The 24,810-nt window shown below is 35.1% G+C and overlaps 2 protein-coding genes across 10 annotated transcripts in view; one reads left to right on the top strand and one right to left on the bottom strand.

The window, feature by feature from the left end:
* Window positions 1-24,810, bottom strand: part of LOC111510402 (uncharacterized protein CG43867) — a 746,925-nt gene that overhangs the window by 155,535 nt on the left and 566,580 nt on the right. The window lies entirely within an intron of this gene.
* Window positions 529-22,923, top strand: LOC111510691 (prostatic acid phosphatase). Its single transcript, XM_023166626.2, has 4 exons — window positions 529-6,121; window positions 6,205-6,306; window positions 10,885-11,392; window positions 22,520-22,923. Exons 1-4 carry the CDS (start codon window positions 6,023-6,025, stop codon window positions 22,882-22,884), a joined length of 1,074 nt encoding a protein of 357 aa, XP_023022394.2. The 5' UTR covers window positions 529-6,022; the 3' UTR covers window positions 22,885-22,923.

Raw genomic sequence — 24,810 nt, 5'->3', positions numbered from 1 at the left:
CTCTATCGGAAGAAAATCTGAATCTTTTTTGGGTTATTTCCAAAGGATTCAAAAATATCCTAGACGCATTTCCCAAACCGTAATAGCGTATCTCAAATGACTCTCAACAAGAGAATAATATAGTTTTTTCAATTCGGTGATGGACAAACATTTTTTAAGAGTTTTGAATTAATAAATTCAAATTAATTACTAAGTTGATATGAGAGTTCCATCTCAAGTTGTTATCGATATACACACCTAGACATTTAATGCTTCTTACATATTCAATATATAATGTTTTTTTCAGGTAAGTTGAGTACAATTTGATGGAATGGTGCAGCTACGGATTTATTGCAACTGAAGGTGAAGGTGATAGATATCGATATGCGGTTTATACCATTAAATTTGTCATTAAATTTGTCCTTCAGTCAACAACCATCAGTTTTCATTTATCAAGTTTGAAAACAGGAGTTTACTTTTAATAATGTCCTATTTGGCCTACTCTGTACTAATACGGACATGAAACATTCTGTTTTTATCGACATTTTTTTGTTTTTTATTTTATATATGTAACATTTCAGAACAAACAGTTGTTTTGCAAATTCAATGTTTACCGGAAACATGCTACATGTATGCTGCTGGTTGATTTTTCTGAAACTTCTCACAATTCAATCGCGAACGCAGTCTCCTCGAATAACGAAGAGGTAATTTCATCACAAGGTTCCTCAGGAAACTATCACTTGAACCCTACTCTTTTCACTTTACGTTCAAATTATGAACTGATTTTTTGTGAGATTATTGTAGATTTGATTTATTAGTTTACCTAGAATCGAAGGCGTGTCTAATACTATTGAAATTATGCCTGAGGAAGATAATGTATAGTGGTTTGAGTTGTATAGAAAATTATCTTGCGGTTGTTATCTGATTTCAAGTCGCTACTCTGTTTCATTTCCAAATTGGTGCTCTGGTATTTTGAAATTTCACACTCATTGTTTTTTCTGCTCATCTTTTAATACTATTTTTTATTGAATTAATTTATTCGATTACATCGGTGTTATTTTGACCATCTTATTGATTTTTTCTTCTCGTAGACTTCTTCAAAATGATATACAAAGATTATACTTTCAGAGAATTTTCATTATGATGAAGAAAGGGTATCAAAAAACCAGCATGCTGATTATCTTTAATGACCCTCAACATTAACGGTCTCGAGGATAATTATTTCTTTTTATATCTACGACTAACGAAAAGAATTCATTCTAGTGTTATGTTTTTCCCGAAGGCGTATTTACTTCCTGTGCTTTAAGAAATCATAAAGAGATTAAGGGATTTCTTCGGAAGGCATAAGCTCTACGCACTCCGAAGTACTTTCCAAAACTTTTCGGAGAAAACGGCTTATCGAAAATAATAAACTACCACGGCTAAAGAGCCACCGGGGTGACTGCGGAAAAACTGGAGATATCATAAAAATTACACAAGAAAGCTCAAGGGAGTGCATGCGATTTGCATACATAAATGAATATGATGTTTTGTGAAAGAGGATACAGAGCGGGAGATGAATAGTGATGTGAGCGATCAATAAGCTGTCGTTGCTGAAATCCTTAAGGCTACTTGAATACATACAGAATTTGGACGGTCGATAGGATTTCGATCGATAATGCATTGCTTTCACACTAGTTAACATTTGACCGAACTTTCATGGATGATGCCTTGTTTTCACGATATATTACGATGATGATCTGTCCTTTGATGATGAATCGATTGATGAATCTGTAAGTATCTTCGTAAGGAGAAATATCGTGGTCTTCACTAACACAGACTGGTTTTTCAAATTGGGGATATTTCAGTCCATTAGTGCGGATCGAAACATCGCTCTCTGGTGTTGGGTCTCGAATGCCTTGTTTTTTGGGCTCTGGTTTCGACTCCAGAGCAATTTTTAGAGAGAATAAATTCACTCCAGTTATCAGGAAATTAAAATAGAATGATTAATATTCGATTATAGAACAACTTTACCCGTTCTGGCCCGATATTAGGATCTGGTCGACCCCTCCCTTCTTTAGGTTTCAATGTCCTCTCGTAAGTAGCATCCAATTGTTGGCAATGATGTCGACTCGAAAGAACAAACATTCAAATCACACCATCTTGAATGGAGAGTTTCGAAACATATTCATTGCTAATGACAGAAAATTTGTAACGGTACCAATTTGTTCCACACAATGTATAATCATTCGAAAACGCCAGAATAACAATTTTCACGCACCCGTAAGTCCCTCTCTCCCTACAAAAATATATTTTCATACTTGCAACACACCTAGTAGTCAAGGTCATAATTAAAGATCAACTAACGTATCCCTGAAGAAATGTTGATATTTCATTTCATATTATATTTTGAATATCTTAGCGAAATTGTCTCTGAGAGGAAATATTCCCCATAGTATTAATCCCTGATTTTTCCAATCATTCAGTATATTGTTCCAGTTTGGAAAATTTATTTAAATGATTTGATATTTTGAAACAGCTCTATTCGATTGCGCATTGGTTCATCATACCTGTCCATGACATATGGTCATGCGCTGGAATTAGTATTATTCCGTTTCAATATGATAGTCCTACGGATTCCATTTTTGAGGTTGCTTTGTGAATGTTCGAAGAAGACCCGCCTGGAAAATTTGTTTATAGAAACATCTCTTTGAGGATTATTTCCGAGGGTCTTCACTTAGTGAAAACAGTGCCTAGTTTTGCTTGCTTGGGTATAGCATTTGAAGTTAAATTGGCCTTACACTCTCTTCGGAGGCAACCTTGAGTTTGGCACTTCAGGAGATGTCAAGCCACGCAAGTAGACAGTGAATGATTCGTCGTTTTTTTTTAATATTTATTTTCTCGCCACTTGCCATCATACCGTTATATATATAGACAATATATTGTAAAAGGGGTAGAAATTAGTTTCATACTGATGATTTTATTTTATTTTTGACAAACGTAATACGCGCCTTTCACTCTGGATCCAAAGCTAGTGGCTATTCAATTTTGGTGTTATTTAAGGTTTCTCCTGGTTATCTTGGAACCTATATTAATTTCTGTCACATTTGATAGTGACTTAATTATAGTTCAATTCTAAATGCAAATTGTATGTCCATAGATATTATTTATTTATATGAATTTACCTACTGACAAATAGTATATTTTCGTGAAGTATTTATAATAAATCAGATCATTATGTTTTTTTTATTTGTGATAAATCAGTTCATTATGTCAATTGTATTATGACAGATGGGCTTAAGTTCATTCGGTAATTTAGGAACAGGGTTCAGACAAGCATTCGGTAGGGGTAAAATTACCTGGCGCCCACAATTAAAATTTCATTTGCATATTTTCCCCACTCCCGTCTTCACTCAGCCGGCGCCGAATTATTAGGCTGTCACAGTGACAACCCAACACCGTAACGTGGGGCTACTAGAAAGAAAATTTGAAATGTACAAGATTTCGCCAATTGGATGCCGAAATATACTTATAAGAGTTTGAAAGGGATACTTTGAAGTTTGGAACACATCGTACATCGCACTCTATCTTCATTGAAAGTACTTCAATAATAATTGGAAAGATAATTCACTGAATGTAAACAACAATAGTTTAACTCTGTAATCTCATGGCCCACCAGTTAACAAAAAAAAAGGAGAGAGGGACCTACGGGTGCTTGAAAATTGTTATTCTGGCGTTTTCGAATGATTATACCTTGTGGAACAAATTGGTACCGTTACAAATTACAGAAACACCACAGCATTCACCATTGGGTGCCTGTAGGCCACTATACAGGCGGTACAGCAACACCGCCATCCCTTGCAGTGATGGCGGTGCAATGGTCACTAACGGACAACGTGTTTTATTCCAAACAATTTGAATACTATTCTGTGACAATTTATAAATGACAAAGACAGGGATCTTTGTAGGGCGGAAACAAGAACGACAGATTAAATTTGCCGTAAGATAGAGTGAGAGAGGTGAATATTGACCCATCAGCGCCAGCGGCGCGTTCCTATAAATATCGCTTCGAAGGCCGAGCTTCGCCCTAGATTAGGCGACTGAAGGTTTCAACCTGGGCAAAGGATACCACACCAGAGCGATATTCCATCCGAAAGAGTTTGACACGACGGACTACTAGTCAAAATGAGCAATTTTGGCTACTCGAAACAAATGGTAAGACTAATCAAATCTTTTATAACAGACCATGCCGTTGCAGAGTAGGACACGAACTCTCTGCCATGCGACTTCTGGAAGCAGGAGTCCTACAAGGTGCAGTACTTTCCCCATATCTCTTGTCGGTATATACAGCAGAGGTGCCCAAGCCAGAGAACTACTTCAACAAGTTGGCACTTTACGCAGACGACACAGCTCTACTGGCGAGATCCACTAGCCACGCGCAAGTCATCAGATACTTGCAATAGCAAGCGGACAGATTGAAGGAATGGGCCAATTTTTGTAAAATCAGTGTGAACCCTGACAAGAGTCACCAGGAGGCTGGTACACTCAAAAGGAAACGTCATCTTCAATGGACAAGAGATTTCGTGCACCAACGTAACAAGATACCTGGGAGTCACTCTCGACAGGAGACTAACGTTCAGGTCCCACATACAACAAAGAATAGCGCTGGCGAGAGCCGCCAGACAAAATCTCAATCCTATCATTGGACGTGAAACTGCTTCTAATAAAGACCATTCTACTACTCATCATTCTGTATGCCTCCACTGTCTGGGACCTGTGCGCAGCGACATACATACGCAGTATCCAGATAAACGCATGCATACGAGCTGCCGTAAACGCTCCAAGATACATGTCTAATAGATTTATCTACCGGAACCTGTATCTCATCGTCCACTACGTACACGCATAATCGTACATGACAGAACACGCTGAAAACGTATTCGAAAGAATACGAACACACGCCAATCCAGCACTGCGTGACTTTCATGGAAGACTCAGCAGGGACGACCCCAAACTTCGCGAAAGGGATATACACATGAGGACCACGAAGCAGAACCAACGACCACCTCTGAGAGTCGCTGTCAGGCGGCTCTAGTAAGAACAAAACCTTTATTAACAGATTACTAACACACACTTTATTACAGATTCACATACACATACATAGTTCCCGACCGATAGACACTTGTCTCCAGTAATCTTGAGGGGACCTCCATGCAAACATTACACAAAGTAAAATCACGAAAAATCAAAATCAACAGACAACAAAAGTGAAAGCACCTAAAGACTGACTTTCGACTGCAGGAGGTCAGATGTCAATCTTGCTGAAGTGCCCATTAAGAGATTGAGATCCACACAGGAATGAGTGGGGTGGATAAACGAGATTCTAGCTTCTGCACACAGTAACCGTGTGGGAAAGATCCTACTTCAGGGCACTCAACGCAGGAGGGCATAGAGGAGAGCGTCGCCCTATAGAACTTTCTGATTAGCAGCAATCGCACGCGTTTATACGTATATCTAGTATCAGCAATGCGCCATTGCATTGCTGATACTAGGCGGATAGCTAGTGAGTTATATAAGAGAGAGAGACGAGTCTGTACCTACTGCTTTTCATTCATATTACACTCTTGAATAAAGGATAATTAGAAACTCAGAAACCTCATGAAAATCAATTTTATTCTAATTTTGAACCACATACTTGCCAACTCTTGTAAAAACAAACAAATCTGTTTTTTTTATCAACAATTTTGATAAGTAAACTACTTCGTTGCACATTGTATTTGGAAAGGTATACACTTTCCAATTACCGTGTATAATGAAACTACTCTTTGTTTACTAATTTGTGGTTTCTTTGTGGATATCACATAATTATTTATTTATCTTTGCCTCTATTTCATTTGTTATCAGACATTTGGCTTTTGAATAATTGATATAAGTTATGTTGATTTGATGAGTAAGCTTTATATAGTTTTCAATGTATATTTTAAATTATATTCAATAAGAATTAGTACAGTTGACTTCTTCAAGTACTTTCTAGCGTTTGCAATTATTTGCAAATAATATATAAATGGCTATGAATTCCAATTATTTAGTAGTTTATTTGCTTATTTTAGTTTCAATTAGTGAAAGTAATTCCGAAAACTCAGGTCTTTTGTCGGTTGTCCAGGTAATAATTTTGATTTTTATGTATTCTGGAATAATTGCATCACCACAATTTTTTTATTGAATGTAGCAAGATTTCTTTTTCAGGTTTTTAGGCATGGATTCAGGACACCAATAATATTCTACCCAACTGACCCTTACCAAGATAAGAAATATTGGAACGGACTAGGACCAGGTGAACTAACAGATGTAAGTTACGTTGTTTATTTTCAATCGATCAAATAGTGGAATGCTAATAATTTGACCTCTATACTCGTGAAGTTAGCAAGGAAATTTATACAGTGTGGAATTGAATAAAGAGGCATCATGTTCACCACTTTTTGATAAAAAAAATGATACTGTTCCGTCACTTGTCGCTCAGAAGGCGCTACCAACTTCACCTGTCGACCGGTTTGGATAATAGTCAACGAGATGCTTTCAAACCAGCTCATCCTGCTGAAATATGACATCAGTTGAAAACTCATTTGGATTCGTAATTTACCGTGGTCCTTTAGAATTCCCCACTAGTCACCTGTTATTATACATTTAGATGTTTCGAGAGGATACGCGACATCTTCAGTGTACGATATACAACCACAGTTCATTTCAGAAGTTTTGGATAAAAAAAGAGTTGCCTGCAACGAAATTTCCTCAGGTACTTTTCCCAATGTGAGAAATAAACTTTCAAACATACCTTATTATTGCTAGAAATTGAATGGCAAACATTTCAAATATTATTTGGAATGAATACAATTTTTGTTGAAATAATGATATTCATCGTTTGTTTACAGATTCTTACAACGAATATGAACCTGCCACATACTCACGAAAGGCTGAACCAATTCCTAAAAATTAGAGCGTTTGATAGAGAATTGAATAATCTATCATACGAGTTATCACAAGACCCGCTGTTTTTATTTGTCCTCTCGGCGACGAGTAATTGTTTTTCTTATAACAAAGTAGTTAAAACTATACCCTTTTACGTAAATTTTGTCTAACCTAAATATCTTATTCCGTTCAAAAGTTGAAAGGAGGGAGACTATTTAAGTATACACTGTATGTAGGTGCTAACTTGATATCGAGTAGGCACAACCACACTAGTAAAAATTTAGGTAGGTATCAAATATTGAAAATTTTGTTATCAAAAATTTTCGAATATTTGGCGTAAACACTTCGAAAAAATCCCCAAACCATATTTATCTGCAAATTATTGCATTTCTTGTGTCATACCTTATGTTGTAGGAATATTTTGCACCACGTGGCAACAACGCAATACGTATCTCACCTATAGTACGTGGGCATACTTTCTTGAAGACTGACTATAAATTGTCCAAGAGAACAATTCATTCAGGTCAGTATCAACTCACCTACACTGTAGGTTGATGGACTAACAACACCTATCAGAAAACAACTACTCCCCCGGCTAATACCATGAAAAGCGTTGGATTATATCCAACAGGTGTCAGTGCAGGATTTTTCGCAGAAGTATTTCCTGCATATGCTTTTGTCAGAATCGATTTTCAATTATTGAAACGTAGGCACACTTGCAGAACGGTTTCCGGCTATTTGGCCTCTCGTCAGTGCAAGGAAGTGTCCTACATCACGACGAAGTCCCATAATCAATAATCTAATTCTTACAAAACATCATACCTTGAACAGAGCTGAAATGAACGACAAGTAACATATCTGCCATCGCCATCATAATGAACAAAATATCAAAATAACCAAAAAAATATTAAAACTATAAAGAATTTGAATACTAAATTGAAAGATAAAACGGATACTACAAAAAAGTCGAATGTAATTTATAACATTCCTTGTAACAATTGCAACTTGGATTATATTGAAACAACATCTAGATTTCTCAATGATAGAATAATTTCACATAAAAGTGATATAAGCTTGATAAGAAATCATGTGCATTAGCACAACATTCTATAGAAACAGGACACAAACCAAATTACACTAATATCAAAGTTCTACATACAGAAAAAAATATTTCCAAACGCCTTTTTCTTGAAATGGTTGAAATTAATAAGCCTTCTGATTGTATGAATAAAAAAACTGACATTGATAATCTCAGCAGCATATACAGTAACTTACTGGGACTACATCAGGAACATAATAATAATAAAAATTGTATCAATCAATAACTCTTTCTTAGAGTCAAAAATTATAAAATCATCATACCCATTGAGAAATGACATTTATGTGAAGGTATGACATTTGTTAAACCCACAGACAATCCTATACATGTTTAACTTTTTCGTCAATTTATATGTTCAATAGTTGTTTTTCACTCATTTTTACTGTATGAATTGTAATATTTTTCAATTGCGAAAAAATTCACAATTCATCAAATTGTAGGCCCTGAAGAAGCTTCCCAATAGAAACGAAAGCTTGGCAAAGTAGAACATATATATATATATATATATATATATATATATATATATATATATATATATATATATATATATATACGTGCTCATTTTACCTTTGGATCAGTTTTTTCTTGGTTTGGCCGATAAAGAATTTCACACGCCATACAAAACAAACATAATTTCTCTCCATCAGAGAACATAAAACTCATAAAACAAGTCAACAAGGGAAACCGCATGAGTCATAAATCACTTATCAAGGAACAAGTACAAATCAAAACACAACAAGACCTCACATTCAATATATTAAAAAAAAACATACACATTCCTAGAGAAGATCTAACACAAAGAAGAGTACCTGATGCAGTACAAATACAGGCACCCCCCTGTGAGTCAGGAACGGATGTGTAATCGAAAATTTCAAAGAGCACATGAATTTTTATATCTAGGGGGACCAATTATGACATGAAAATTATACCCGAAACTTCACCCTCTAATACTTCTGTAATTTGTTTCGAAATTGGGTCATTCGTTATTGAGAAATTAAATGTAGAACATTTTATTTAAGAAAAAACAGAAAATTCGCTGTCGCTCATTTCATTGAGAAAATCAACAAAAGTAATATCCATTGCCGCACAATCAACGGATTAAGTGTTCGAAATGATCTCCATCTAGTTCCATACAATAATACAGTCTACTCTCGAAAGCGTTCCGTACATTATTCAAGATGTCCGAAGTCAGAAATCGGCATTCCCGAACAATTCTCTGTCGCAGGGCTTCTAAATTTGTAGGCTCAGTAAAGTACACTTTCAACTTCAGGTGTGCCCACAGAAAGAAGTCCATCGGTATGAGATCAGGTGATCTAGCTCCTCTAGCAGTTCGTCCAAAAATTTCTCACCCGAACATCAAAATATGGAGGTGCACCATCCTTCTGGAATCTTTTTTCATATTTTACTAAAATGTCACAATTTTCTAAAATTTGTGTAATCATAGGATATACACAGTCTCGTAATAGATTTAAGTATGTGTCTCCATTGAGATTACCTTCAATGAAGAATGGTCCAACAATATGATTACCAAGAATTCCGGCCCAGACATTCAATTTTTGTGGAGTTTGTGAATGTGTATCCATCACCTAATGAGGACTCACATCGCTCTAGTAACGACAATTATGTCTATTCACTTCACCATTCAACATAAAAAAACTTTCGACTGAAAAACATGTAGTGTATAATAGGTTTGGGTTATTGGTCAATTTCTCGCTGAACACTTCACAAAACTGAAGTCGATGATCAGGTTCATCTTCGTTCAATTCATGAATTAGCCTTATTTTGAAAGGATGGAATTTGTAGACTTTCAAAATCCAAAAAACACTAGTACGAGTAGCTGATACACCAGACGCTATAACTTATTGTCTGATATTTTGTCGATTATCCAATTGTACATGTCCTAAAACTTCAACTCCGTCATTTCTGACAGGACGGGATACTTCATGTTTTCTGTTGTGAACAAAACCTGAAGTTACATTAACTCTTTAATGTTATGATGGCTCACGTTGTGGTCTGGATGTTTTGTATTATAAATTTTTGCAGCAGCTTTAGCACATTCAATATTTCGATAATAGGTTGCAACAATTTCTATTCTTCCTTCAGTAGGATAAATCATGTTGGAACACAGTGAACAGGGATGATTGAATAATAATTCGTGAAGAAGTGACAGTGGCTAACTATCTACTTGTTGTTCTGCGACAACTAGATTCAACAAAAACTACCAGTGCAGAAAAAACTAACAGTGTCGTCCATTTCGAAACGTTTACTACTAATTGAATAAATGATACAAATTTAGAAGACCTGCGACAGAGAATTGTTCGGGAATTTCCACTTTTGACGCCGGACATCTTCAATAATGTACGAAACGCTTTCGAAAGTAGACTGTAATGTTATATGGAACTAGATTGAGGTAATTTCGAACACTTTATCCGGTGATTGTGTTGCCATTGATATTACTTTTGTTGATTTACTCAATCAAATGTGCCACAGCGAATTTTCTGTTTTTTCTAAATAAAATGTTGAACATTTAATTTCTGAATAACTAATGAAACAATTTCGAAAAAATTACAGAAGTAATAGAGGAACAAAAGATCTGCGAAAAAAATAGGGAAGTGGCTCTTGAATTGAAATCAATATGTATATATATATATATATATATATATATATATATATATATATGTGTGTGTGTGTATGTATATATCAATATGTATATCTATCTATATATATATATATATATATATATATATATATATATATATATATATATATATATACAATATACATATATATACAAATATAGATTTTATTGAGTATAAGTAAGTATAAAATTTCATACACTGATTTACGGTTTTATTTTTCAGTCTGGAAAAATACAACTACACAACTTGGGATCCTATTTCCGGAAAATGTATCATGATTTTTTACCACAAACTTACAACGAGAGCAGCATTCTCATAAAATCCGACAAAAACAAAAGAAATATCCTATCTGCGATTGCATTCATGCAAGGACTTTATCCAAACTTGGACCGCAATATATCAATAGATATATCTGATTGGTCCGTTTTGGGAACTTTGGTCAGTTGCCTAAAATTTGACTTTCATTACATCGTGACAGAAACCACCGACAAATATTTTCGAGAAGTGAATAAAGAAAATAGAGAAATGTACAGGTATATCAGGAGACATACACTGATGCCAACGTATGAGCTTTTAACGGCTTTTACCGTATGGGATACTCTTTACGTGGAGTCACTGGTTAATTTAAAGTTACCGGAATGGACGCAAAAAGTATTCCCAGAAGCACTGGCTGAAGTTTCAAAAAATATGGCGTTGTCGATTTGCTACACCGAAAAAGAACAAATAATCGGTGAGTAAACAGGCTTTAAAAGCCCAATACATACTACTGATTTGAAAAGAGGATGCAATCTAAAGTAGATTAGTAATTTTGGAATACTTAATTGATAAAATCATTTTGAATATATTTGAAAAAAAAAGTAATTCGAGAAATATTGGAGAAACTGATTTTTTTTTTCATATGAGATATATGAGTACGTTATGAGTACGTTTTTGTTGACCTCAAGTTATATTTCCAGACTGTCCCTGAATTTTCTAAGTGAATCCAATTATATGAAAACGTGACCCTAAATTAATTGATAACTATCGCTCAATTTCCAAAACAATCCTGAGCGGTGCCCAGTTCAATTTCAGATCTGTTCTACAAACGCCAATATAGAACCGATCCTGAGCAAAGAACAGTTTCATATTCGATTCAGAATCTACAAACATACGATAAATATCAAAATTTCATAATTATTCAAAACACTCTCCAGTTTATTTAAATAAATGTTCGGAATGATTATCATTCACTTCCGGGTATAAATGAAGTCTGTTTACAAATTTGCTTCTCAAGTTTGATAATTTTTTTGAATTAATTTCGTTATCTACTATTGAACCGTTCTTGAATAGTACAATTTATCATACATAAATTTTTAACAAGAAATGACATGATATTTTATCATTTTTGGATATCATTAATGACAATTTGAAAAAGCCATGAAGGTTTCTTTCGTGAATATACAATTGATGATACTGTTCAATTTGACACTTTATATCAATACTGTTTCATATATTACATTGCGTAGAGTTCTTATGAATGATATTTATTTCAATTTCATAACGAATGTTTGTAGTACAAACTAAAAGTTAAAAATTGATTTTCATACAATTTAATGTAAGGGGTTTTCCAATAAGGACTTGACAACTTTTTTTTTTAAATAAAACTTAAACCATTTGAAATATTTCCAAAACTTTATGATCGACTTGAAACACAATTGCAACATTTATGAATGGAACTCGACTTCGTCCATATGGCCACCACGGGCACGTCGGCAGCGGTCGATTCGTTGGACCCAATTTTCGATGACTCGGTCACACATTTCGGCCGCAACGGCCGCTATTTCGCGTTCAATGTGGGCTCTGAGTTCTTCCAACGTCGTCGGCTTGTTGGCATAGACCAATGATTTGACGTAGCCCCAAAGAAAAAAGTCTACCGGCGTTAAATCGCACGAACGAGGTGGCCAATTGACTGGTCCATTTCTTGAGAACACGCTCACCAAATCCGTCATCTTGGCGCATCTTCTCCAGAGCTCAATGAGAGAACATACGTCGGGTCAAATGGTCCATCGGCTTCAATTCTTGAGTCAGTTTGATTTTGTATGAGTGTAAACCAAGATCTTTACGCAAAATTCGCCATAAAGTGGTTTTGGCGATGCCCAGTTCTTGAGAACGCCACGGAATCGACTGATTCGGATCGTTTACTACGGACGCCTGAACGGCAGCGATATTTTGGTCACTTCGACCAACCCGTTGTCTCACTAGCACGGCAGCATCACACAATGAACATGTAGACTCAAATTTTTACACCAAACTTGTTATTGCTTGTCTACTAGGGCGAGCATAACGACCGAAAATTGGAGTCAACGCTTTTAAAGTTGTGGTCACCGACTCCGAATTTTGGTAGTACATTTTTATAATTTGTATACGTTGTTGGTTTATGTACTTTACCATGATGAAAATGTTGAGTTTACTGAAACAAAGGAAAGTAACAGTTAGATGATCAGTGAAATAGTGCGTTCACAAATCAAATTCAAAGTTGTCAACTACCTATTGGAAAATCCTTTATATGCTCTATAAATGCTCTGAAAATCGTCATAGTTATTATTCCAATTTTCTCATTTCCTTCATTGGTCAATTTTCTGCATTTTTTGTTAAATCATGGAAAAGTAGGAAGCCAAAAAGCTTTTATTCTCACATTACGCGTATTTACCGTTTTCAATCTTTTTCTTGTTATTGTATACGTACTTTTTTTCACTGTGTTTCCTTCTTGATTCACACCAAACAATTCGAGATAAAGCCTTCATCCTCGCAGTCAACGCACTGATGATGTGTGCCGCAGTAGCACACGAAATTTTTGGTACTTCAGGTTCCATCCACCATGATCTACTAACACGAAATTTGTCCTCTCCAATCGTAACTGACACGATAATTTATTGAAACCACTACTACATTCAATTTTTGTAGTGCTGGGTCGTATCACATTCGTATCCTTTATGTATAACATTTACAAAATATTGAAATATCGATAAAAATAGTATCACTGACCTGAGGAATATCAGAAACCAATACAAATGAAACATTAAAAAGAATAGCTGAAAATAACAATTATATTGAGCTAAAAAAATGAAATGAAAATACAATAAAATAAAATACAAATGAAAAATAGAACAAATAAATAAAAAATTGTGAAATTACTAGCCAAGTAACTTTGATTGTTAGTATCCACAATCGTCATCGGGTGATGACTAGACTAATTACTCCGAGAGATGGGTCATTCGAGTTTCTTCACTTATCTGCTCTTTCCTCTTTCCATTTCACCGGTTTAGTGGAGATGACGGTTTGACGGGAGGCCATTTTTCGCTTGATTATGGGATTCCATATGTTGCGTATAGCTAGCGTAGAGATATCAAGCGGTGAAGCGTAAAGAAGAGATAAGTAAAAATACTCGAATGACCCATAAATAGTCATCTTTCGGAGGAATTAGTCCAGTCATCACCCGAAAGCGATTGTGGATACTAACAATCGAAACGTCGTCGTGAAGTAACTTGGTTTGGAATCTCTAATTTTTTATTTTTTGTTCAACTGTTCTATTTTTTACTTGTATTTTATTTCACTGTAATTTCCTTTCAGGGTTTTTCTACTTAATATAATTGTTGGGTTCAGCTATTCTTTTTATTTGTTTTATTCGTAGTGGTTCCTTTAGGAATTTCAAATCATTGTATACAGTGCCTTCATTTCAAAACTTCCCACCCCTAGTACGTCGTTTAGCAGGGAGAATTTGCCATAGGCAAAAAACACGTCAATTTAGATATCGAGGGGGAAGTTTAAAACCAGTGCCACTGGTATTTTAGGTGTAACCCCCTTACCCCTAGCTACCCCCACTTAATAATTTTGAATGGCACCCCTATTTTGCAACACATCATTATAAAAATCTTAAAAATCCTCACTCAGCCCCGTTTATAAAACTGAAACTGGTTGATCCGTTCTCGTAAAATAGGGTAAAGAGAAAATTAATTACAATAAAAAATAAAATAATAGCTATTGCAATTAAATAAATGACCTTACTTTATTAGGTCTTCAAAATGTTCACCATTGGTAGCTAAGCAAAAGTACAATCTATTCTCGAATTCATGCCGGACTTTTGTAAATGTTTCGTTATTAATTTGTCTGCATGTGTCAGTAATCCTGTGTCTTATATCCTGAATGTCCTGCGGGGGAGTTTTGTATACCATTGTCTTCAAATAACCCCAGAGAAAGAAATCCAATGGCGTTAAATCCGGAGATCTCGCCGGCCATTCCAGAACGCCTCTTCTGCTAATCCATTTGTCAGGATACCGTTGATCGAGCCACTGTCGGACATGCAATGCGTAGTGTGGCGGTGCGCCGTCCTGCTGAAAATGTAAATTTTGTTCATCCAAGAGCGGGTTGTCTTCGTTTTCCAGAATTCCAGTCCAGACGTTTATTTTTTGTGGATATTGCGTATGCTCCTTTCGAAACAAGTGTGGATTTTCATTATTCCAGTATCTACAGTTATACTCATTTACAAAGCCATTAAGAAAAAAAGTTGATTCATCACTGAAGCAAATTTTTTTTATTAAATTCGGGTCATTTTGAATTCTCGCAGTCATTATTTCACAAAATTCAATTCACCTATCATAGTCGTCCTCACTGAATTGCTGAAGAATACTGATGTTGTAAGGATATAACTTGTTTAGTATTAAAACTTTGTCTACAGAACCAACTGAAATATTAACTAACTTAGAGACTTTCGAAATTGAAGTAGTAGGCTCAACGGCGAATTGGCCTAAAATCTCAATCTGTGCGGCATCCGTAAGAACTCTCGACTGCTTTACTGGTTTATTGCATACAGAACCGGTCTCTTCAAATTTTTGAATAAAGTCTAGAACATATCGGTGACTCACATTGCATGCCTTTCATTAAAAACCCTGGCGGTCTTACGAGCACACCTATCTTCATCACCATAATTAAAAATAATTTCAGTTCTTTCTTGTAAAGTGTACACCATTACGATTTGTATTACTGTCAGTGCAACTTCACAAACAGTTTAAAATCAGAAATAACTAATTCTGATAAATGTTTTCACCATTTAATTGTAACTGACGCCAAGAAGCAACTATGCCCTTATCTCACTTTCAGCTTAAGCAAAAAAATCTGTGTAAAAAAGAGACATAAACATACCGTTATTGAGTCAGTGGTAGCGGTTCCATAAATTTTTGCATTTTGTTATAATTCATTTTATTTTTGCCCTATTTTACGAGAACGGATCAACCAATTTCAGTTTTCTAAACAGGGTTGAGTGAGGATTTTTTGGATCTTTAAAATGATGTGTTACAAGATAGGGGGTGCCATTTAAAATTATTAAGTGGGGGTAGCTGGGGGTAAGTGTGTTGAACCTAAAATACCACTGGCACTGGTTTCAAACTTCCCCCCGATATCTAAATTGACGTGTTTTTTGCCTACGGTAAATTCTTCCTGCCAAACCAAGTACTAGGGGTGGGAAGTTTTGAAATGAAGGCACTGTTATAGTATTAGACAATGGAAATCCGAACTAATGAAAATCTGTAATGATAACCTTGTTACCATGAGTGCTCTGTAAATATACAAAGGCGCCAAGTGCTCTGTGAATATACAGAGGCGCCATATGCATAATAATTACTTCCAATAACATATGATGTGAATAGATTCTTAAAATTGAACATTCTTGGAAATTTAATAGTTAATTTTTTCTGATTGATTCGGCCTCTACTTGATGAAGATCCACAGTAATTTCGTAAAGTACATCTTACGATTTGTTCTCCACAAACTTAATTCACAAACAATATATCACGACATGTTTCGCTATCACAGTAGCTTTTTCCTACTAAATGATATAGTGGAAGTCAATTCTAGCAAATACTCTAATTTTTATATACCACAACGCAATCATAAGTGAGAGATACCTTCTTCGGTACTTCTTAGATCATAATTCCCTTAACCATCCACTCAACTTTCATACACCTCTTCAAATTATGATTACATAAAGCGGGGTTTCTCAAACTTATTGTAACTCGTGCCCCCATTAGACTTTCCAGATCACAGCTTACCCCTTGAAAAATAATATTGAAAAATATTAGATCGAACAACTAAAGTATTTTTTGCGTCGGGGTTTCGAGTTCGATATTTGGGTCTACAAAGTATTGGGTATTTTTCGGTGGTATTTGGAAAATTCTTAGTAGTAGCACGGAATCCGGAACTGTGCCCGATGTATGACAACAGGGTCACCCCCTATTACATGGGACTAATAACATAACTAGCAAAAAGTGGGTGTTACATTTCATGTGTCACCTCTGCCAAGCGGTCTAGCCCTTTTGGGAATAAAAAGCTCACTATCACGTTTGATTTCAAGATTTCATCGCGCTATTTGCGAGTACTTCTGAACATACACTGTGGCTCTGAGTATTGAGATTCTTTTTTGCACATAATTCCAATTTTCAAATAGTTTTCGTCATATTTTTTTAATTTTTCTAATGAAATGTGTTTCTGTGATTTGCTTGTTTTCGCAAGCTTGGCCACCGCTATGACGTAAACCTATTCGCGTAGCTCCTACGACTCAATGTCGTTCCCTCCAGAGGTACGCGTACCCCTGACCTAGAGCCTATTATATCAATTATACATCAATGATACAGTAATGGTGATCCATTTAGATCCCATTGGTTATTCAGTAAAATGTATGAATTTTCAAGTTTATTAGTTTCCATTGCTTCCAAATAATTCTTTGACATATTTTGGACAAACAACAGAGAAAGTGGCTTCATTTTTGAAGAAACAAGATATAAAAATTGCATTCACAACAGGTAATACAAATGAAAAGTTAGTTGAAAATAATAATGACAAAACATCCTAATTCGAGAAATCAGGAGTATATAAATTAAATTGTGGAACTTGTCCTTGTATATATTGCGGAAATCTGCAGAACACTCAGCAATCGCATCCAGAAACATCATATGACCTATGTATATGAGAAAACAAGTTCAACATATTCAAATCATCTTCTAGAAGAAAATCACATTTTCAACGGAGATTTGGAAATTTTACATTTAAAAAATAAAGGTTTGAAGCTGAATTAATTGGAAGCAATAGAAACTAATAAACTAAAAAACAAACATTTAACTGAATGACCATAGATTTAAATGGATCACCATTACTGAACTTGATTTTTTAGAATCCGACATTGTATTATTTATGTAAAATTGTAATCATATCTTGAGGTATATAAAAGTTGAGTACTTGAATGAACTGAATAAAAACATTTTTGTATAAATATCACTGGTAGATTTTACATACATATACAACCGATTTCGGTATAAAATTTACCAGTGGTATTTAGACAAAAGTGTTTTTATTCGTTTCATTTGAGTGATCATGAATTACCATGAAGTAAACAAGTCATCAATCACGTATAAAAGTTGAGTAGATGATTTAGGTTATATGACAAAAGTAGTACCTGGGTACGTTGAGAATGAAAATTAGAGTATATAATAGAATTAATTTTCAGTATGTCATTGACTATGAAAAAACTACTGTGATAGCGAAACATGTCGTGATATTTTTTTGAAAATAACGTTTGTGAAGATCGAATCGTAACGTGTAGTTTATAAAATTTGAACGTTACATACACCAAGTATCATTTTATTCTGAAACTTAAGACACTTAGTATTGAGAACTAAACTGGTTGGTAGAACAGCAAAATGATTTCGTTTTGAAATATGATCAGGAGGTTCAAAAAACTATATATTGAATATAAGTATATTTGAATAAGCCTCTCTATTGAATTGAGGTCAATTTCTCATGAATATACAGGGTATAACATAAGTACGTAAAAATATTCATGTCACGTATTCCTGAGACAATTTTAAGAAAAACAGTCTATATGAACTTGTGTCCGAAAATGCTTCGTCTCGGAGATACGGGTTTTGAATTTGAATTTTTTGTTCGCTTTTTGAAAATAACTCTTGCAAAAAATAAGTTATTTTCACGAAATTCGGTACCCGGGGTTTTTTGACGTGGGAAATTGAAATTTCGTATTAATTTTCATGTAAAATCTAGAGGACGCTGCGTACGCTGTCATTATTTATTTCAAATTGCCCTAACTTTTTTGACAGTAAACTTTTGGTAGTTTTCATGAAAAAACCTAATTCTCACACCTTTTCCAAGTAAAAAAGGTACACCTCCTCAACAACGCTGAAGGTGATCGTTTTCGAGATATTTACAATTTTCTATATCGATGCATATTGCTTTATTGCCAAATTTGATTTCAATAATTTTTGTCACTCTCCCCTTGCAAATTAAGTTAATTAAATCGAGTAGGCTATGAAAGTTTGTTTATAAAAATAGAAGTTCGCTGTCACATTTTCAACTATTGATTGACAAATTCACAGTTCGGAGTTTATAAAGTGATTTTACGAATGCTGAAATGACGGAAATTCAAGCGAGGCTAGACGCTTCTATCAGGAAAGATATCCCCAAAATGTGCAGCGACATTTGCGAATCTTTTCCGGCGACTTTCCGAATCTGGAAGTTTTGAAACAAATTCTGCAGTAGGACGGCCACGGATTACAAGAACTGTAGAATGGGAGGAGGCGGTTCTCGAAGAAATTAGTGAACATCCAGAGACAAGTACAGGAAAAATTAGTCAAACTTTGAATGTGAGTCGAAAATCCTCTTCACAGATGGGTCCAATTTTTCAAGAAATCGTATCATGAATTTCCATAATAACCACATCTGGGCGGAAGATAACCCACATGCGATAACGCAAACTCATTTCCAAGACAGATTCTCTTTTAATGTATGGATAGGCATAAATTGGTGATTATTCAATTGGGCCCTATTCTCTCTCCTTACGTTTGTCTGAAGATGCTCGTCTACATTTTTTTGAACACAAGCTTCCCCAACTTATGGAAGATGTTTTCATTGGTCTCCGAAATCACTCTTGGTTTATGCACGATGGAGCTGCTGCTCATTTTAGTGTGATAGCAAGAAATTTTTTAGATGTACCATATCCCCAACGATGGATAGGAAGAGGAGGCACTGAGCATTGACCCCCGAGGTCACCGGACCTCAATTCCGTCAATTTTTTCTTTTGGGAACACCTAAATCACTAGTTCATGCTAGCCTCTTTGAAAACGAGGAAATGCTGACAAATTCTTTGATCAGGAGAGCAGAAGCGTGTATTACTGTTGGGGATCGTCACTTTGAACAGTTGTTGTAATAGTTGTTTCTTTCAATTTTTATATGTTCATTTTCCTGATGAATAACATAGTACTTCTCCGAATTGTTTTTTTACAAACTACGAAATGTAGCACTTTCTAATTGAATAATTGAACCTGACAATTTTTTTTATTTGGATTGATAATGCTCGGTTTAGAAGAAGTCTGTACGGGTATACTGCGTATAAAGTTTGATGAAAATATATGAAATTGCAAAAAAACTCATGACAAAAACGTACCCTGTTTTGAGAAATTTCAACAATCTGTATTTCGAAAACGAATCATTCTTCGGTTAACATTTTATAGGAAGAAGTTGTTTATTTTGACGAGATCCACCGCATACTTACTTTTTGTAATGTTCTCAGCAACTTCACTTAGCGCCCTAGGAGCTAAATAATATGCATCGATATAGAAAATTGTAAATATCCCGAAAATGATCACCTCCAGCGTTGTTGAGGAGGTGTACCTTTTTTACTTAGAAAAGGTGTGAGAATCAGGTTTTTTCATGAAACGTACCAAAAGTTTACTGTCAAAAAAGTTAGGGCAATTTGAAATAATGACAGCATACGCAGCGCCCTCTAGATGTTCAATGAAATTCAATACGAAATTATGATTCCACACGTTAAAAAAAACCCGGGTACAGAATTTCGTGCAAATAACTCATTTTTTGCAAGATTTATTTTTAAAAAGCGACCAAAAAAATTCAATTTCAACACCCCGTATCCCCGAAATGAAGCATTTTCGGACACAAGTTCATATAGACTTTTTTTCTTAAAATTGTCTCAAGAATACTTTGTTACGGGCGAATTTAGCACTAGCTCCATATCAATATTAAAAGGAAAATATATCGGGTACGCCACTGAGCGTTGTTTACAGTTGAGATCTTTATCCCTGTGCGATTCATATTCGAAGCTCTGGCTATTTTCTTGCTGAGATGTGGTGGATTTTGGCCATAGAAATACCGTAGGTATTCCGTTTGAAATTACCTTTATTCAAGGCCGACTATTTCGCTGAACGCGGAAGTAGAGTGTCACCTCTGGTATTATAATCGACCTGTCATCACTGTCACCGATCTGTTCTGAAATGACTATTTTGTCATTTGTCTTTTCTCTTGATTGTGGAGTTTGATGAATAAGGTGGTGCGTGATCCGAATTATCTTGCAGCAATTTTTGCATCCATTCTGGGATTTCGAGATTTTCGGACTCGGCGATTTCTGGAGTTGTTTAGTGGTTGTCTGAAACCTATATTTTTGTCGAGACGCAGAAATCCCTTCGGCAATTCGCCGGATTTATAAAGCACCGATAAGAGGTTATGTTATATCAGATGGAGGTGTACCTACATGAATCGTATTTATTTTAAGGCCTGATTATTCATATGTTTGGACCATTTCCACCGCCCACTTCCGTTGAAACCAGGTTGTTGTTGGATTCTTTCTACACTGGGACCAAATCAATTACCATCTGTTAGTGGAAACACCCTCAACTGAGAGGTTTGTAAATGCACATATGAACCATATTTGTTCTACCGCGTATATTTTTATATGTTCACTCTTTAGGGTGTTTGACTCCGGCTGAGCCATCGACTGTGAAGGCCCGTAGAACCGCCAGCTGGGGTTTCGTTTTCCTCATCAGTTCTCTTCATGGATTCTTCCACTCTTGTGCCTCTATATGGTCAACTATTCCGTATAAGACACCACCGGTGTGTTAGTCTCTTAAGCGAGAGCAGTTCTCAGCCATTACAACAGACTGAAGACCGTCCTAGACTCTTTCGGAGCTGACTGCAGCCATCGTAGCAACCCTAATACCCCGGAAGGAGGGTGTTCAAAGAACTAAGATATTTCTTTAGATATTTCTTCAAATGTTTCTGGGATATTCATTTATATGTTGATTATTATTCAGTAAGATTATTATCATTATTTGAGTACTCTGAAGTGACGTCACAAATCAGCATCCCCTACATTCACAACTGTCAACATTATTTGCTTTGCATCAGTAGTTCTGATACTAATAGTTTTTCAGCCCATATTGTGGGAGTTCAACCACAATTAATTTAAGATTCTGTCGGGGTATTCTGTACCTTTAGTATTGTGCTTTTCCATACAAATATACATGTTTGTTTACACTAATGTTGAATATTTCTTTACCATCCGATATTTCCCCAGTGCTGAAGCTGAATCTTTTTTCCAGATATTTGTATAAAGACATATTTGAGATTATTTATAATTGAAATTTTACTGATATAATGCAGTAGGGGGTTCCTTAGTTATCAAGGCAATTTCCTTTTTTTTGGCCAAAATTAGGTGGCGCGAGAAAGAACAACCATTTTTTTTATTATTAATCGAACCTACGACCACTGACCTAGCTGGGTAACTTGTTAGTGGTGTTTCATTGCATCCCTCTACTGCTAGTATTTTAAAATTATCATTCGGCAAAATACACCCTAGCAACTTCACTTGAATATTTTAACGTACTTATATTATACCCTGTATTTGGAATACACAAAGAATACGATAATTCATTTCTCACATCAAATGTATGGTCGTTTGAGCCAGAATCCACTATTCTTTTATAATTCCATTATTTTTATTTCTCATATAGCCATTCTCTTTCAGGGGCTGGACCGTTTCTGAATGAACTGATACAACACTTCGATTGCATAGTACAAAATTGTTCCAGCAAACGAGAAATCGTTCTTTACAGTGGGCACGACGTGAACATTGCATGTTTCTTGAATACTTTCGGAGTTTTCGAAACATTATCACCGGAAATGCCTCCCTTCGCCAGTTCTCTGATATTTGAAATGCGAAAAATTGAAGACAGTCACATTATCAATGGATACTACAAACCGCATGATGAAATGATTCCTATCAAGTTCAGGGGTTGTGGATATGACTGTGCTTTAGAAGACTTCAGATATATTTTCAGAAACGTAGTGATAAATAAAAGAAAGTGGTTATGGAAGTGTTTTGCAATTTAAGGAAATGACCAACTGTCAATAACATTTATTTTCATTTCTTTCACACGTTTTTTTTTCTTTTTTTTCAGTAACCCAAAAAAGGTGTCATGTTCACGAACAGTTGTGATTGAAAACAATACAACTGATACTAGTTTCAAATCATCTGAGAAAAATCAATCATCACCCGACGAATACTGTGGATACAATCGAAACGTCGTGAAATCACTCGGATTGGAAATCATTTATTGTTGATGAAATATGATTTTACAACCTACACCAATCAATTTATTTGACAATAATTTTTCTAACATATTTTATGAATTCGCGTGTTCATATTTTATATTGCCTATTCATTTCTTATCTCAATTTGAGGCATTATTTCCGTTCTTCATAAAATCATTAGGATAATATAATTTTGTCGTTTTGTCTCACTGACCTCGAATATTGCGGAATTTTTACTCATAAGCTGATTATCACATTGCTTATCACAATTCTATTTTTTTTTTCAATTATGAAATCAAGGAGAAATGAGCAACCTTGCATGCAAAATATCATTTTCCACTGTAATAACAGGTTGACGGTTGACATCCGAAAATAATAAAAACTGCTGTACAATTCAGAATTTGATATATCATATAGTGTTGCTTATAATATACTTACAGTTAACCGCAAATCTTACATAAATGATACCCATTTTGGCTTCAGAAAGGGAAATTTACCTGGAAAAAAAATCAGCATTAGATTGGTATTCTAAGTACAGTATTACGAATTTGGAATGAACACAAGTAATTTAAATTAGGACTGTTCAATAGATATGGGAATATAAGTTTATGAATCATTCAAAATCGAAACCTCAACAACCCATTCAAAGAATTGAATGGCTAAGTGGATGAAGAAGTCAAGAATTATTTTTTTTTGATTTGGAACAAAAATGCTTCGAAGTTTCATTACTGTAGCTTGATGAACATAAACAGTTCTAGGAATAATTTACAGGAGATTTTTCCCAAAAACTGATTTTCCTAAGAATATACCTCTTTCAGTATAAATATCTATCAGTCTGTCTGTCTCGCTGAATGAATGAATGGAGTCATTCAAAAAGAAGGTTTATGTGTATGGTTTACTGATGTTATTCCTGACAATGGTGCTACCCTCTGAGCTTTCATCGAAACGATGTTTATATGGGTCTACAAAGTTCGCGGTAGAATATTTCTATATTTAAAGGGTAGCTTACTATACCTACCGTTTTTGTTGTTAAAAAATGGTCACATACAATGTGGTAATTGGCATAGTTATTTAGACGGATCCGACATTGATACTTATCAAATAAATACGTTGGTTGCCTCAAGCATTTCATGAATCATGCTTTCAATACCATTTAATTGTAATTCATATCTCAATAGCTATCGCAGAATCAATTTAAACTATCGCAATCGTTACAGATATCCCCGATAAATTTATAATGTTTCAGGTTATTGTGGAATACTCTCGATTTTTCCTGACCGTTCTGGAATTTTGTAGAAAGCAAAAATTCTGGACCTTCCATCTTCAAAAGCATGCCCTTTATGTAAAACGAGAACTTTTTTTCATGATGAATATTGAAGTTGCTGTAAATATCATATAATTCTAAATTATATATCAATAGTTATCGCTGAATTGAAACTATGGCAAACGTTCCAGATATCCCGAACAATCCAGATTGCTTCGGGATATTATGGAATATTCCCGATAACTGTCAATTATTCCAGACCGTTCTAGAATGTTCTAGAAAGTGTGAATTCTGGACCTTTCATCTTCAAAAGCATGTCTTCATGTTAAAAGGAGACCTTTTCAGCTGACGTAAAATTGTGACACCATTGGGATCTCGGAAACTATGAGAGACACGAAGATGGTTAAATTGGGGCAAACTAACTATATTCCGTTGAGAAAGTTCTGAAATTCCGAGTATAT

This window comes from Leptinotarsa decemlineata, unplaced genomic scaffold, assembly GCF_025532065.1.
Source record: "Leptinotarsa decemlineata unplaced genomic scaffold, Ldec_3_MD MMD2_P_RNA_scaffold_6, whole genome shotgun sequence".
Lineage (NCBI taxonomy): Eukaryota > Metazoa > Arthropoda > Insecta > Coleoptera > Chrysomelidae > Leptinotarsa > Leptinotarsa decemlineata.
Note: the sequence above shows the minus strand (reverse complement) of the source record. Positions and strands in the feature narration are given on the sequence as shown.

Bases quoted from the DNA above. Each gene is read 5' to 3' on its own strand.
- LOC111510691 (XM_023166626.2), top strand. From the start codon at position 6,023: ATGGCTATGAATTCCAATTATTTAGTAGTTTATTTGCTTATTTTAGTT. The intron at 6,122-6,204 runs GTAATAATTTTG...TTTCTTTTTCAG, and splicing joins GTCTTTTGTCGGTTGTCCAG to GTTTTTAGGCATGGATTCAG. The intron at 6,307-10,884 runs GTAAGTTACGTT...TTTATTTTTCAG, and splicing joins GACCAGGTGAACTAACAGAT to TCTGGAAAAATACAACTACA.